At 60.8% G+C, this 13091-nt stretch overlaps 1 protein-coding gene across 1 annotated transcript; it reads left to right on the forward strand.

Annotated features, from left to right (window-relative positions):
* The first annotated feature begins 812 nt into the window (after nt 1-812).
* Nucleotides 813-12393, forward strand: FOXN1 (forkhead box N1). The gene is made up of 8 exons (XM_062175249.1): nt 813-935; nt 1335-1799; nt 3590-3700; nt 5398-5528; nt 6613-6709; nt 9968-10175; nt 10337-10828; nt 12074-12393. Exons 1-8 carry the CDS (start codon nt 813-815, stop codon nt 12391-12393), a joined length of 1947 nt encoding a protein of 648 aa, XP_062031233.1.
* Nucleotides 12394-13091: the final 698 nt, after the last annotated feature.

Genomic DNA, 13091 nt, shown 5'->3' on the forward strand with positions numbered 1-13091 from the left:
CGTGGAGGGCTGGCCCTGGCTGTGTGCCCCGAGTCCTCTTAGCCACTCCACGGTGCTGAGGACAGGGTCCTCCTTCATCCTGGAAGGTCTGAGCAGAAAAAGCCCCCGGGCATCAATCATCTGGTCCAAGCCCTTGGTTTCTCATGGGGGAGTCTGAAAGCTCAGAAAGGGGCAGGTACCTGTGCAAAGTTTCAGGTCAGAGAGCTTGGAGGATGCAAGTGAAAACAGAGCGGGGGGCCTGGGAGCACCTCCACCTTCTGCCAGGCTCACAGGGCCACCAGGACCCTAGGACCCTTTGAGTCCCCAGTCCCCACGGTGATCATGCCAGCCAGGCTAAGGAACTAGAAGTCACAACATAGTCCCAGCCTCTGCCGGGGGCTGTGTCCCCTGCTTTGTGGGGATTGCCCCCAGCCCAGGCCTGATGCAGCTGCAGCTCCCCCAGCTCCCCAGCTCTTCTCGGGACCTGCCCAACCACCGATCAGGGTCACCCAGTCCAGTCCTTTGTTGTAGACACAGGGGATCTAGCAGAAGGAGCCAGAGGCAGGGTCTGGCTGGGAACGTGGGCACACTGGTTCAGGACTCTGCAGGGGCAAATCTCGGACCGCCATGCCCCTCGTCCAAAGGCGCCCCTTGGTTCCCTTCCCCTCTGTCTCTACCTGTGTCTTCATCTCTCTTTCTCTGTCGGCTGGAGCAGGGTCCCAGGCCGGGAGTGGGGGGTGGGTGGACGGAGGTGGTGGCTTGCAGTTGGTCACTCCTGGACGTCGGTCCTCACTCTCATCACAGCCGGCTTTCTTCGAGGCCAGGACTGGGTGATGGTGTCGCTCCTCCCGCCACAGTCTGACGTCTCGCTGCCGGGCTCCGCCAGGCTGGAGGGCGAGCCCCGAGGGGACCTCATGCAGGCGCCGGGCCTCCCGGGCTCCCCTGCCCCACAGAGTGTAAGTACCCAGCCCTGAGGCCTGGGCTTCGGCCAAGGCCCGAGGGCTGTGCAGGGAACAGGAGGACCAGTCCCCACCCCGCACAAGGAATTCCCAGAGTCTGCCTTGTCCTTCATCCAGCAAACAAGTCCTCGCCGACCCCGGGCCCCAGAAGTGTCCAGACACAGGCCTCTGCTCATCCCTTCAGTGGGGGAGGGGCTTCCCCAGAACAGGAGTGCAGAGTCTCAGGAGACTTGGGGCATCACAGGGTCACGGCAGTGTCCCCCCCCCCCCCCCCATCAGGCAGGGGCACCCAGAGCTAAGCCTCAGACCCTTACCCCAGCTCAGAGCAGCATCTCGGCGGACTCCGGGGCCTGCTCCCTCGGCCCCTCACAGGCTGTCTCCCCTCTGTCCACCCAGAAGCACTCCAGCTTCAGCTGCTCCTCATTTGTGCCCGACGGCCCTCCAGAAGACGCATCTTCCCTGCCCCCACACAGCCCCAGCATTGCGTCACCGGGCCCTGAGCAAGTCCAGGGCCACTGCCCACCCGGACCTGGCCCGGGCCCCTTCCGGCTCTCACCGTCGGACAAGTACCCCGGCTTCGGCTTTGAGGAGGGCCCAGCAAGCAGCCCCGGGCGCTTCCTCAAGGGCAGCCATGTGCCCTTCCACCCGTACAAGCGGCATGTCCACGAGGACCTCTTCCCCGAGGCGCAGGCGGCACTGGCCCTCCAAGGACACTCCTTTAAGACCCCGGGACCACTGGAGGCCTTCGAGGAGATCCCGGTGGATGTGGGGGAGTCCGAGGCCTTCCTGCCTGGCTTCCCCGCAGAGGCCTGGTGCAATGGGCTCCCCTACCCAAGCCAGGAGCACAGCCCCCAAGTCCTGGTGAGTACCAGCGGCCGGCGGGCATCCCTCTCCCAGCTGTCTTGGGTCCTCTGAGCTCAAACTCCCCACTTGCTCCTTCCAGACCTTTCCTGCTCAAGATGAACATGCACAAGGAAGCCACAGGCTCAGAGAGTTGGGGCCTCTCGGCTTCGTACTGGGCCCTCCAGCTGATGGGGAGGCGATACTGGCTTGGCCCACACATGAGAGAGCGAGGTGGAGGAGTCGGGTCAGGCTAAGGATGCTGGCAGCCTCCAGAGGTTCCTGAGTCAGGATTCCAGTGCACAACTTCTGCTTAAGTGCAAGGATGCCAAGCATCAGACGCAGCAACATCCCAGGGGCTGAGAGGAAGGGTTTAGGGAGGAGCCAGAGAGGCCCAGTCGCCCCCTCCGGCATCAGGGTTCAGAGCTGCAGCGAGAGGGGACTGAAGAGGCCCTTCCTGGCCCCACGCTTTGCATAGAACGAGGCCTGCGTGCTTCCCTGGAAAGACCTTGAAAGTACCAGGAAGGCCCACGTGTCCTTCCAAAGCCATGCCCCCGCCGTGTGATCTCCGACACGTCACTGCACCCCTCTGAGCCCCTGGAAGATTCAGGTTAACAGGACCTGCCTGTTGCTTTGGGAAGAGGAAGGTTAAGGAGAGCTTGACTCCCCCCACTTCTCAGCCCTGGTCTGGAGGTCCCTGAGACAGTGACGGAGGGGGTTTGGCCCAGGCTGATGCCCACCTGCCCTCCTCACCTCTTGCTTTCAAACAGGTGCACATTCCAGACCCAAGCGCCCCCTGCTCCCCACCCCCGTCCCTGTGCAGCCAGGACAGGACCTTACTCTGTTCTGGAGCCCTTTGCCAGCTTCTCCTCGGGTTCCTGGAACAGGACAGCAGCACAGCGAGGGCCCCATTGGATCAGCTGCTGCCCCCAGTGCCCAGTCAACACCAGCGCCTGGTCATTGCTCCAGCTGCTTTTCTTAAAGTGCCCCTTTTTAATCACAACAGCCCTCCAGGGAGTTCCCACCAGCCCCATTATGCAGATGAGGAAACTGAGGCTGGTGGACATCAAGTGATGTACCCCAGGTGTCCCCCCGACCTGTGAAGGATGAGGCTGGGCTCTGAATCCACACATTTACCCCTGCACAGCGGAGAGGAGCCTGGGTCTGGGGACCCACAGCTCACGGAGCCTCTTGTTGGGTGACCTTGCGCACATCGCTTCCCCTCCTTGGGCTCAGCCCCATCATCTGTCAGATGAAGGGGTTGGACACAGGCGCTCTCAGCCCTTCCAGGCCCAAGATTCTATGATTGTGGCAATCTCGGCATCAGCAACCCCAGGGCACACCCAGAGAGAGGTCACAGCTGATTGGCCCCTCGGGGCCCAGATGCTGGCTTCCCAAGGTCCCTAGGAAGCCCTAGAAGAGTGGCCCACCCCTCTCTCAGCCTGTCTGCCATCCAGGACCTAGCTGCACACCCTATCCAGGGTAGAGCTCCATGTGTGGGCCTCACAGAGATCTCGGGCCCTACCCCAGCCTCCGCGTGCCTATTGCCAAGCTTCTCCCACTCCTCTGGACAGCTCAGCCTCAGCTGTGCACCTGCAGTGGGGTGGGAGGCTGGGAGCACTTTGAGTTCCAGCCTCAGCTCCACTGCCGACTGGCTCAGCTCCTCTGGGAAAATCCTCGCCCTCCTCTGTCTTTCTCTAGGGATAAGCTTTGGGGGAGGTGGAGCAGTTTTTGTGTAAGGTTCAGAACACAGGAAAGAGGAAGGGAGAAAAATAAGACTCAACCCGCTCATCTGCTTTCTCTTCCAGCAGGGTTCAGAGGTCAAGCTCAAGCCCCCGGCCCTGGAGAATGGCCCTGGGATGTACTGCTACCAGCCCCCCCTGCAGCACGTGTACTGCCCCTCCCAGCCCCCCTTCCACCAGGTGGGTCTGGGGGAAGTGGGAGGCTTCCCTAGGGGTTCAGGGTGCTGTGTGTGCGCACACATGCACACCTCTAGATGGGCAGGTGAAGGTAGCAAGGCCACCCAGGGCAGGGGGCAGGTAAGGCTTGTCTGAGCTCCTGGTAGGACCTGAGAGGTCTCAAATAAGAGAGAAAGTGGGGCTGAGACTGGGGCAGGGCCATAATATGAACCCAGAAGGGAGAAAGGTGGGGAGCCATCCCGGACGGAGTCAGGGCAGAGAGAACAGAAATGGATGTGTGGTGTATGGCACACAAGGCAAGCAAGGCAGGAGTGGTGGGCTCCTGCCTGCGTCAGCCCCACTCTTGAGATGTGACCTTGGCATCAAACTTCCCTTCAGCCTAAAGAGGGTGCACACCAGGTGGGGGATTAGCGAGCCCCATCATCTTTGGCCTTCCCCCCTTCCCCACTCCACTGCCCAGCTTCAGCTCCTCCCAAGTGCATAGGATGCCAAGTAATTGCCCCACACTGGCATGGGCTGGAGCTTTTTAAAAAAGAGAAAGAAGAGAGCCCCAGAGCAGCCCGGCAGCTCCCAGAGTCACCGGGCAAGACAGAGCAAGTGACTGCCCAGTGCACGGCTCCATCCACCTGCAGCCTGGCACCGAGACAGGCCCTGCCTGTGGAGCAGGTTCTACTCCCAGCTCTGTGGCATTGGCCCTGATCTTGGCCAAGTCAGGGAGGCAGGCAGAAGGTGGGGTGGGGGTGGGGGGGTTGAGCTGCCCTGCTTTGTGAGTGAAAGAAAGATTTGGAGGGAAGCACAGGGGACGCAGGAAGGGGACATCCTCCTGGCCCCGAGGTAGCCTGGCTGGACCGGCTGAAGCTGTCCTGAGGCTCACTGTCTGACCCAGGGTAGGAGGTGTCCCTGGGGCAGCCTGCCCCATCCAGCTCTGAGCTACAGCAGGGCTGAGGGGCCACCAGTCCTCAAATGGCCTCACCATGCCCAGCCCTGCTTTGATGCCCTCTGTAGTCTGTACCCCCTCCCCTAACAAGATGGCCGCACCCAGGGCTTTATGGAGCCTGGAGAGAGGGTGACTCAGGCACTAAGTGTCTCTGGTGACCTGGAAAGAGTACTGCAGCCTGGAGCAGCTGGGGGAGTGAGAGTCTCCTGCCCCCTGCCTCCATAAAACCCCATCCCTGGCACCGCAGCCACGCCTTCACCGTAAAACCACCTCCACCTGCCCACCACCATGACCGGCTCTTTCAAAGAGCCACTGAAACTCGTAAAAGGTGGCAGTGCCCAGCAAACGCCTAGGCTGGACATCCCACTTCCGGCCCGGCTCTGCCAGGAGATGTAAGGGAGCCTTGGACCAGCCCAGGTTCCAGGGGCCAGGCCCTCCTCCCATCACCATGGCAACAGGGCACCACAAGAGCCAAGAGGAGAAAGCAGGAGGGAGGCAGCTCTGAGGTCTCTGCAATTCTGAACAGCTCGGGCCGGATCTCCCCCCAGCCCCTCGGATGCTCTGCTGTGGGCTGGGAGAATCCGGTCTCTGCTCTTCCTCCGGATGTGGAAGGGCTTCAGGCTGTGGACAACATGCGTCACCGCTTCACTGCGTCTTCCATGAACATTTTCAAGTCCCCTCCTATGTGAAGGAGGGGCGGGGCACCCGGTCCTTGGGAAGGCTGGGGACCATGGTGATCACTCTGCCCCTTTGACTTCTGCAGTACTCACCAGGTGGTGGCAGCTACCCGGTGCCCTACCTGGGCTCGTCACACTATCCCTACCAGCGGATCGCACCCCAGGCCGGCACTGATGGGCACCAGCCGCTCTTCCCCAAACCCATCTACTCCTACAGGTACCTTCCCAGCATCCCTGGGGCGGAAGGAGGGAGGGCCCCTGGGGAAACTGAGGCATGGAGTCCTAGGGTGCAAGGGTAATGGCAGGAAGTAGAAGTGGATTCTGGAGAGAGGATTCCTGCAAGGAGCAGGTGAACAGACTGGATCAAGTCTGAGCTTTTCATCCATCCCGTCTGTGGCTCAGCTGGGCAGATGCTGGTGGCCTGGGGACGAGCCTGCTGAGGTCTAAGCTCCTGGGCTCTGGAACTGAGAGCTCAGGATGGATGCTGGCTGCCTTCCCCTTCTCTCTCTGGATGCAGAGAGAAGCCCCACTCCAAGCTCTCCATTGAACCAGTGAGGGATGGGGACGGCAGGTGGGTCTCCACTGGCCACCATTTGTCGGGTCTGGAGGCACTTCTCTGCTCAGGGTCTTAAGTGCTGGCAACACCTGGACTGTCTGGGAGACCCTCCCATTTGGCCTTCCGTTTGTCCAGCCAATGGTGACCTCTGATGTAATGTATGCCAGACCCCAGGTGGAGGTCAAGTTTGCAGCCAGTGTGAGCTCAGTGGGAGGAAGAGGCACTTAGACATCGGTCAGGAACACCAAGATGGGGTTTGTGGGAGGGAAGATGGTGTGCAGAAGGGAGCACAGGTGGGCCTCGCAGTCCAGCAGAGCTGGGTTCAAGGCCAAGCTCTGGAATTTACTGGCTGTGAAACCTCAGGCGAGTTACTTAATCTCTCTGAACCTCTGATTATTCATCATTAAAAAAAGGAAAAGGTCAGGAGGACAGCAATCCGGGCTGTTGGGAGGATTCAGTAAGAGAATGTAGATGCACGCCAGGCACATCACAGGGGCTCAAAGACCACTCAAAGCCCAGGAAACTGCAGCTCAAAGAGGTTCAGACACTCACCCAAGGTCACACAGCCACCGAGCAGCTAAGCCAGGAGGGCATCCCGGGCTTCTCACAGCCCACGAGACTCTCGCATGGTTGTGATGCCTGACGCCAGGCTCCACTCCCATGCCCTCTCCTTCCAACCTCAACCCCGGGTGGGCACAGGATCTGGGCAGAGGTCCAGGCTCTCAGGGGCTCTCTCTCTCTTCAGCATCCTCATCTTCATGGCCCTGAAGAACAGTAAAACTGGAAGTCTTCCCGTCAGTGAGATCTACAACTTCATGACGGAGCACTTTCCTTACTTCAAGGTGAGTCCGAGCTCCATCTGCACCCCACTGCCCCCACGTCCTGGACAAGCTGGGCCAGGAAAGGCTTTGCCCCACCCCCACCCAAGTGCAGGGACAGATGTCCCAAAGCAGGCGTTCTGCATGGGGAACAGAGAGTGCAAGCGGCTGCCCCGAGGTTGTGGAGCAGCCTGGAGGCAGACCTTATGCTGGGAGAAGGTGGACATGTCAGCCCCGATGGGCTTCAGGGAATGGCCACCGAAGCCAAATGGGGAGAGAAAGCTGGAAATGGCAGGAGACTCTGTCCCCACCCCTAACCCCAGAATGCTGTGGGGCCGCAGAGCTTGGGGCCAGAGCTGGTCAGTCCAGGTGACACAGGTGCCTTCCAGGGTGAGATTAGGATCTGCCTCTGTGGGCAGCAGGCCCACAGAGACCAGAGTGTGGGCTTCCCAGTCTCCGAGTGTCCCAGGGAACTGGCTGGCTCACCTCCCTCTCCCTCGACCACTGCACAGGACCAGTTCCAGTCATCCACAAAAGGGTCAGGGACCTCGATCCAACTCCTCCCCCTCCAACCCTAGAGACAGGACAGGTGCCCTCTTTCCTAGATGAACAAACCCATCAGACACGGTGATCCATCTGCCCCAGGTCACACAGCAAGTGGGTCAAGCTGTTTAGCTTCACAGACCATCCACTGCCCCTCACTGCCGGACACACAAGGGTGGCTGTAGAACAGCCGAGCTGAGCTTGTGTGTGCCTTCTTTAGTACCTGCACTCTGATGGCTACAGTCTCATCTGCTGGCCAGGCAGAGCGCAGGAGCTGTGCAGAACCCAGCTCCACCTGCCAGCCGGAGCCTCCTACCGCCAGCCCCCCCCCCCCCCCCCCCCGCCGCCACCTCCATCCCCATCTCCCGGGTTGTTCCAAACAGGGGTAATTGGCAGCCAGCCAGTGTGTGCTCCTGAGGAGTAGGCAAAATTGTGGAGTGGTCTGGCCAGGAATGCTGGTCGCCTGAGGTTCTGGAAGGGAGAAGAGAAGGGGGGAAACCTGTATCCAGACTGCCCCCAGCCCCCAGCGTGTCAGGCGGCCAAACTCTTCCTGACCCCTCCAGCTCTGGGGGCTTCCTCTAGGGCTTCAAGGAACCAGGCCCGAGAGAGAGGATGGAGGGCTCCGCCCACTGCTCTCAGCACTCCCTCCCAGACAACTCCCAACCTGGCCCCCCAGCCCCTCCCTGCAGCTCATCTTCCTGGCTTAATTATTTTTCCTGGGAGCCGTGTAATCCCTGTTTTATGGGCCTGAAGAGTGAAGAGGTCTAACAGCTTTTTTCTCTTGTGGTTCTCGTTGTTGTTCTTAGCCAGTTGCCTCACCCCCGAGTTTACGTTGGACTTCAGAGGGGAAGCATTCGTGTGGATGGGACAGGCCCCAGCTGGAGAGGCCAGCCCTGTGGGCCGACCCTGCCAGGACCCTTGTCCGCTTTGGTTAGGGGATGGAGTTGCAGTCTGGGCTCTGTCACTGCCTCCTGTATGACTTAGGGCTAGGCGATTTCTTCCATGGGCCTCAGTTTCCCAATCTACAAAATGGTCAGGTTGGACCCCTTGTCACATAGATCCTTCCGTTCCGACATTTCCCCTCCAACCCACCTAAGGAATGAGTTCAAAATCCCCTGCACCCTCGGTCTCTCTTCCCATTTGCAGGTTGTTTTTTTCTGGGCAGAGTGGACCTGGGGTGGACAGCAGTCACGCCCAAGGTAGTTGATGTGGGCGTCCCAGAGCCGCATGAGTCAGGGACGTGGGGCCAGGGAAGTGTCCGGCCACTGGACATAATTGTTAGTGCTGACCATCCCTCTCCCAAACAGGAAGTGGCTGGGGTGGGGGCTGCCCTGGCATCCCAAAGTCACGGATTTATGGGGCCATAAAAGCCCCAGTGCCCATTAACTCTGCCCATGGGGCGACAGAGCTCTGACTGCCTGTGGAGGCTGCCGTGGCACCTGAAAGTGGGTCCCCAGCTTTCTGCTCCGGTGGCTCCAGAACCCCTCCTGGTGACCCTGGGAACCACGGGGGTCGTCGCCACCAGTCCCTTCCCCGCCAGCTGCCCCCAAGATAGGCTCTGGCAGCTCCTGCCAACGGCTTGCAGTGACGCTGGCATTGGGGCCCGGTTCTGCAGGGCGTGATTCAGCTCGGCTTCTCCCCGGGGCAAGTGAGCTGGGGACGAGGGAGTGGCCGCCCCTCCTTAAGCAGAGACTTGGGGTTGCAAGGAAGGGCCACGGGCTGAGGAGGAAGGAGCCCCCCACCCCGGCCAGAGCGGGTGCTCTGCCCACAGTCAGCCCCTCTGGGCTCAAGGCTGACACAGAGCCCGGAACAGAGCTGGGGGCGGGGGGAGGTAGGGGGCCCACCACTGGCACCCCCACCACCGCCTCTCACCCGACTGAGTCAGCCTAATGGTTTTTACAACCCTCCCTGGGCACAATTACTGCACTGGTGGCATGACCAGGCCTCCTAATGGGTGTTTATTCTGTTGGCACGAGCACCTCCTGCCCGAGGGCTGGCCTCCCCACCAGGGCACACCCCCTGGGCACACTCACACTCACACACACGCCTACACGCTCATACAATCATGGGTACTCACACACATACCCCGAGAGACTTTCTCACACAGAGCCATCCACGTTCACAGGAGACACCCCTGGCACAGGGGAGAGGCACTCAGGGCGGACGTGGGCACGTGCTCACAACACACGCCCCACATACACCCGGGTACCCAGTGGACCACAGACATCCATGCCACATGCATACACCCAGACACCCTCCGACCTGGCCCGTCCTCTGCCAAGCAGGCCCAGAGGGGCCACAGGAGGCCCAGGGGAGGGGTACCTCTGATGGAGCCTCCTGCTAAGGCCCTTTCAGCAGCTGGCACAGGAGACCTGTAGGTAGCAAATTGCCTGTCCCCAGAGGGGTCCCAGAGGGGTGGCCTGACCACCCAGCTCAGAGTGGCCCAACTTCAGATGGCGCATGGAGCAGGGGCTGTGGTGTGGATCACCCTACACCCCCCAGGGAAGCGGGTAGGATTAGAGGCAGATTTTAGGGAGAGTTTGGGGTCCAGGTTCCTGCTCACCCAATCCCCTCCACTGAGGGTACCAAGCACATCTGGGTGCCAAAGAGGGCACCAGGCCCCAGAGTGGGCACCAGCTCTGTGCCCGAAGGGGGCCTAGCAATGTTCTAGAGCCCAGACCTGAGCCAGCTCTGGCTCTTGCTGCAGCCTGAATTCTTGCTTTTGCTCTGCTCTGGCAGACGGCGCCTGATGGCTGGAAGAATTCTGTCCGTCACAACCTTTCCCTCAACAAGTGCTTCGAGAAGGTGGAGAACAAATCGGGCAGTTCCTCTCGCAAGGGCTGCCTATGGGCCCTCAATCCAGCCAAGATCGACAAGATGCAGGAGGAGCTACAGAAGTGGAAGCGGAAAGACCCCATTGCTGTGCGCAAAAGCATGGCCAAGCCAGGTGAGGCTGCTGGGCCACGCCAGGATGGACCCAGGCACCCGTGAGCCAAAAAGAAAGAGAGAATTGCTGGGGAGGAAATGGGCTGCGTGAGGGTCCCAAGGCTGGGGAGGGTTGGGGGGAGGGAGGTCTCACTGTGTTCCTTCTCTCTTGGGCCTTTACAGAAGAGCTGGACAGCCTCATTGGAGACAAGAGGGAGAAGCTGGGCTCCCCGCTACTGGGCTGTCCGCCCCCTGGGCTGGCAGGCTCCAGCTCCATCCGGCCACTGGTACCTCCCGCTGGGCTCCCTCCACCGCTGCATTCACTCCACCCAGCTCCGGGCCCCATTCCTGGCAAGAATCCCCTGCAGGACCTACTAGGGGGCCACGTGCCCTCCTGCTATGGGCCAACATACCCGCACCTCTCACCAGGCCTGGCCCCTCCTGGACCCCCACAGCCGTTGTTCCCACAGCCAGATGGGCACCTTGAGCTGCGGGCCCAGCCAGGCACCCCCCAGGACTCGCCCCTACCTGCCCACACCCCACCCAGCCACGGCACCAAGCTGCTGGCTGAGCCTTCCCCAGCCAGGACGGTGCATGACACCCTCCTGCCAGACGGAGACCTCGGGACTGACCTGGATGCCATCAACCCCTCTCTCACCGACTTCGACTTCCAGGGTAAGCAGGGAGTGGGAAGGGGGGTGGTTTGGGACAGGTCGGCCGGGGTGGCCCAGCCCCTCCAAGTCTCCAGGCTGCAGCCTGCCAGCTGCTGGCTTTTTGGTCGGCCAAAGCAGAGGGCTGGGAGTGGCCAAGAGGAATGCTCTTGCCCCTGTAGCCCTCCTCCTGGCACCCCTGGAAATGTTCCAGCTGACCGCATCTTCAAGCCACTCTCAGCTCTGGCTCGCTGGAAAGGGCTCTGTGTTCTATTCCATTCTCGACTGGGACTGACTGAACATTCCCAGAAGCACTTGCGCCTATTAGAGTTCATCTTCTAATGAAGGGCAGTGAGACCTCCCCGCAGGAAGGCGAGACCCCAGAGTGGGACGGTCCTGGAGCACTTGGGGACTGGGTGCAGGGGCAGGGTCTCATTCCACGCCATCTTGTCTGCCTTTCTCAGCTTGCAGCCAAGCCCTCAATCCCCAGTTAACTCCAGTGAACCCCAGGCTCCAGTGCTGGCCACAGCAGGTTTCAGAGGTATTCCTGATCCAGGCCTCAGACTCTCTGTGTGCCCTGGGCAGGGGACATCCTGCTAGATGGGGAGAACTCAATGTCTCTCAGCCAGAAAGAGAGTTAGGAATGGAGTCTGGGCAGCCGAAGGCAATCCTCCTGATCCTGTGACCCCATACCCAGGGCAGGAGCCCCAGGCCCCGGCCTGATGTTATGCAGGTCACATGACACAGAGAGGGATCAGGTGCAGAACTGTTTTCTCCCCAGAGTCAGGTGTGCTTCCTGGCTGTGCTCCATGGAGGATGCCCAAGGAAATATGTCCATCCCCATCATCAAGTCCAGCAGTGCATGGTGGGAAAATCCTTGGCCTGGGCTGGAGATCCACTTCCTTGGGAGTCTAAGCAGGAACTAGCATGAGGAGTTCCTGGGGGTCCCCTCGGGCTAATCCTGGGTGGAATGGCATTTACATCAACCCTTCCGGTGGGCATTTCTCAAATCACGGACCCCCTCCAATGCCCTCACCACTGAGGTCATCAGGATCTGTGGCTTTCAGACTGTGCCACATGGGAGGAGGAATCTGAGGGCCAGAGAGGTTCAGCATCTGCCTGGGGCCACACAGCTGCTGCCAGGGTCAGTTTCCAGTCCTTGCCACCCCCAGCCTGCTCTCTGCCACCCATGAGGAGCCGGGGTTGGGAGGGGTGGCCATCAGGGCTTCTCCAATGCCTCCCGGTGACACCTGTTCTCTCCCCCAACCAGGAAATTTGTGGGAACAGCTGAAGGATGACAGCTTGGCCCTTGACCCCCTGGTACTGGTGACCTCATCCCCGACATCATCTTCGATGCCACAGCCTCCACCGCCACCCCACGGCTTCCCTCCAGGGCCCTGTTTAGCAGAGACAGGCAACGGGGCCGGCGACTTGGCGCCACCAGGCAGCGGGGGCTCCGGGGCCCTGGGAGACCTGCAACTCACCACCCTTTACTCAGCCTTCATGGAGCTGGAGCCCACACCCCCCACGGCCCCCGCTGGCCCCTCCATGTACCTCAGCCCCAGCTCCAAGCCCTTGGCTTTGGCGTGAGCTCCACCCGACATCAGCTCTAGCCTCTGCCTGGCCTGGACGTCCCGGCTGGTCGCCCACATCGAGCTTACCTTAAAGGTCAAGGAAGGAACACACCCCGGCCCCTGTGCCACTCAGTTTGTTAGCTGGTGGCTGGGGCTGTGGAGGACAACACCTAGGACGCTGCCCCTTACTTGTTTCTGCCGCCAGGGGGCGGAGTCCAGCGCCTCACTCAGGGCCCCCTGAAGAGCCATTGTCTAGGCAAGAAGAAAAAGCAGCCCCCCAGCTCACACTGACCCACCTTCAGCCCTTGGGCACAGCCCAGGGTCATTGAAACCCACACCACTCAAACACCTACCCCCATACTTGACACCCTGGCCCAAAGAGCCTTGGCACAGCTGTGCATGGGGCCCTCAAGCTATGGTCAGAGGTACGCTGGAACCCCACGCCCACATCCATGTGCTTGGCAGGCCTGGCCCCACCCCTAGTCGTGTTCTTCCCCAAAGCCCCTGTATTTATTCTCCCATCTTCCTCCCAAGAGCCCAGCAAGGAAGAGGAGACAGAAACTCCTCTCCAGGGTGTCTGTGGTCGCCCCTGCCCCCCCAACAGGAGGCTCTGCCAGGCTCTGCCATCCTCAGCATCCACTCTGTCCAGCCGTGCCCAGGTGACACCCAGGTGGAGGGGCAGCTTCCACCCTGGGACCTGACTGAGCCCAATTC

Source organism: Lepus europaeus, chromosome 18 (assembly GCF_033115175.1).
Source record: "Lepus europaeus isolate LE1 chromosome 18, mLepTim1.pri, whole genome shotgun sequence".
NCBI lineage: Eukaryota > Metazoa > Chordata > Mammalia > Lagomorpha > Leporidae > Lepus > Lepus europaeus.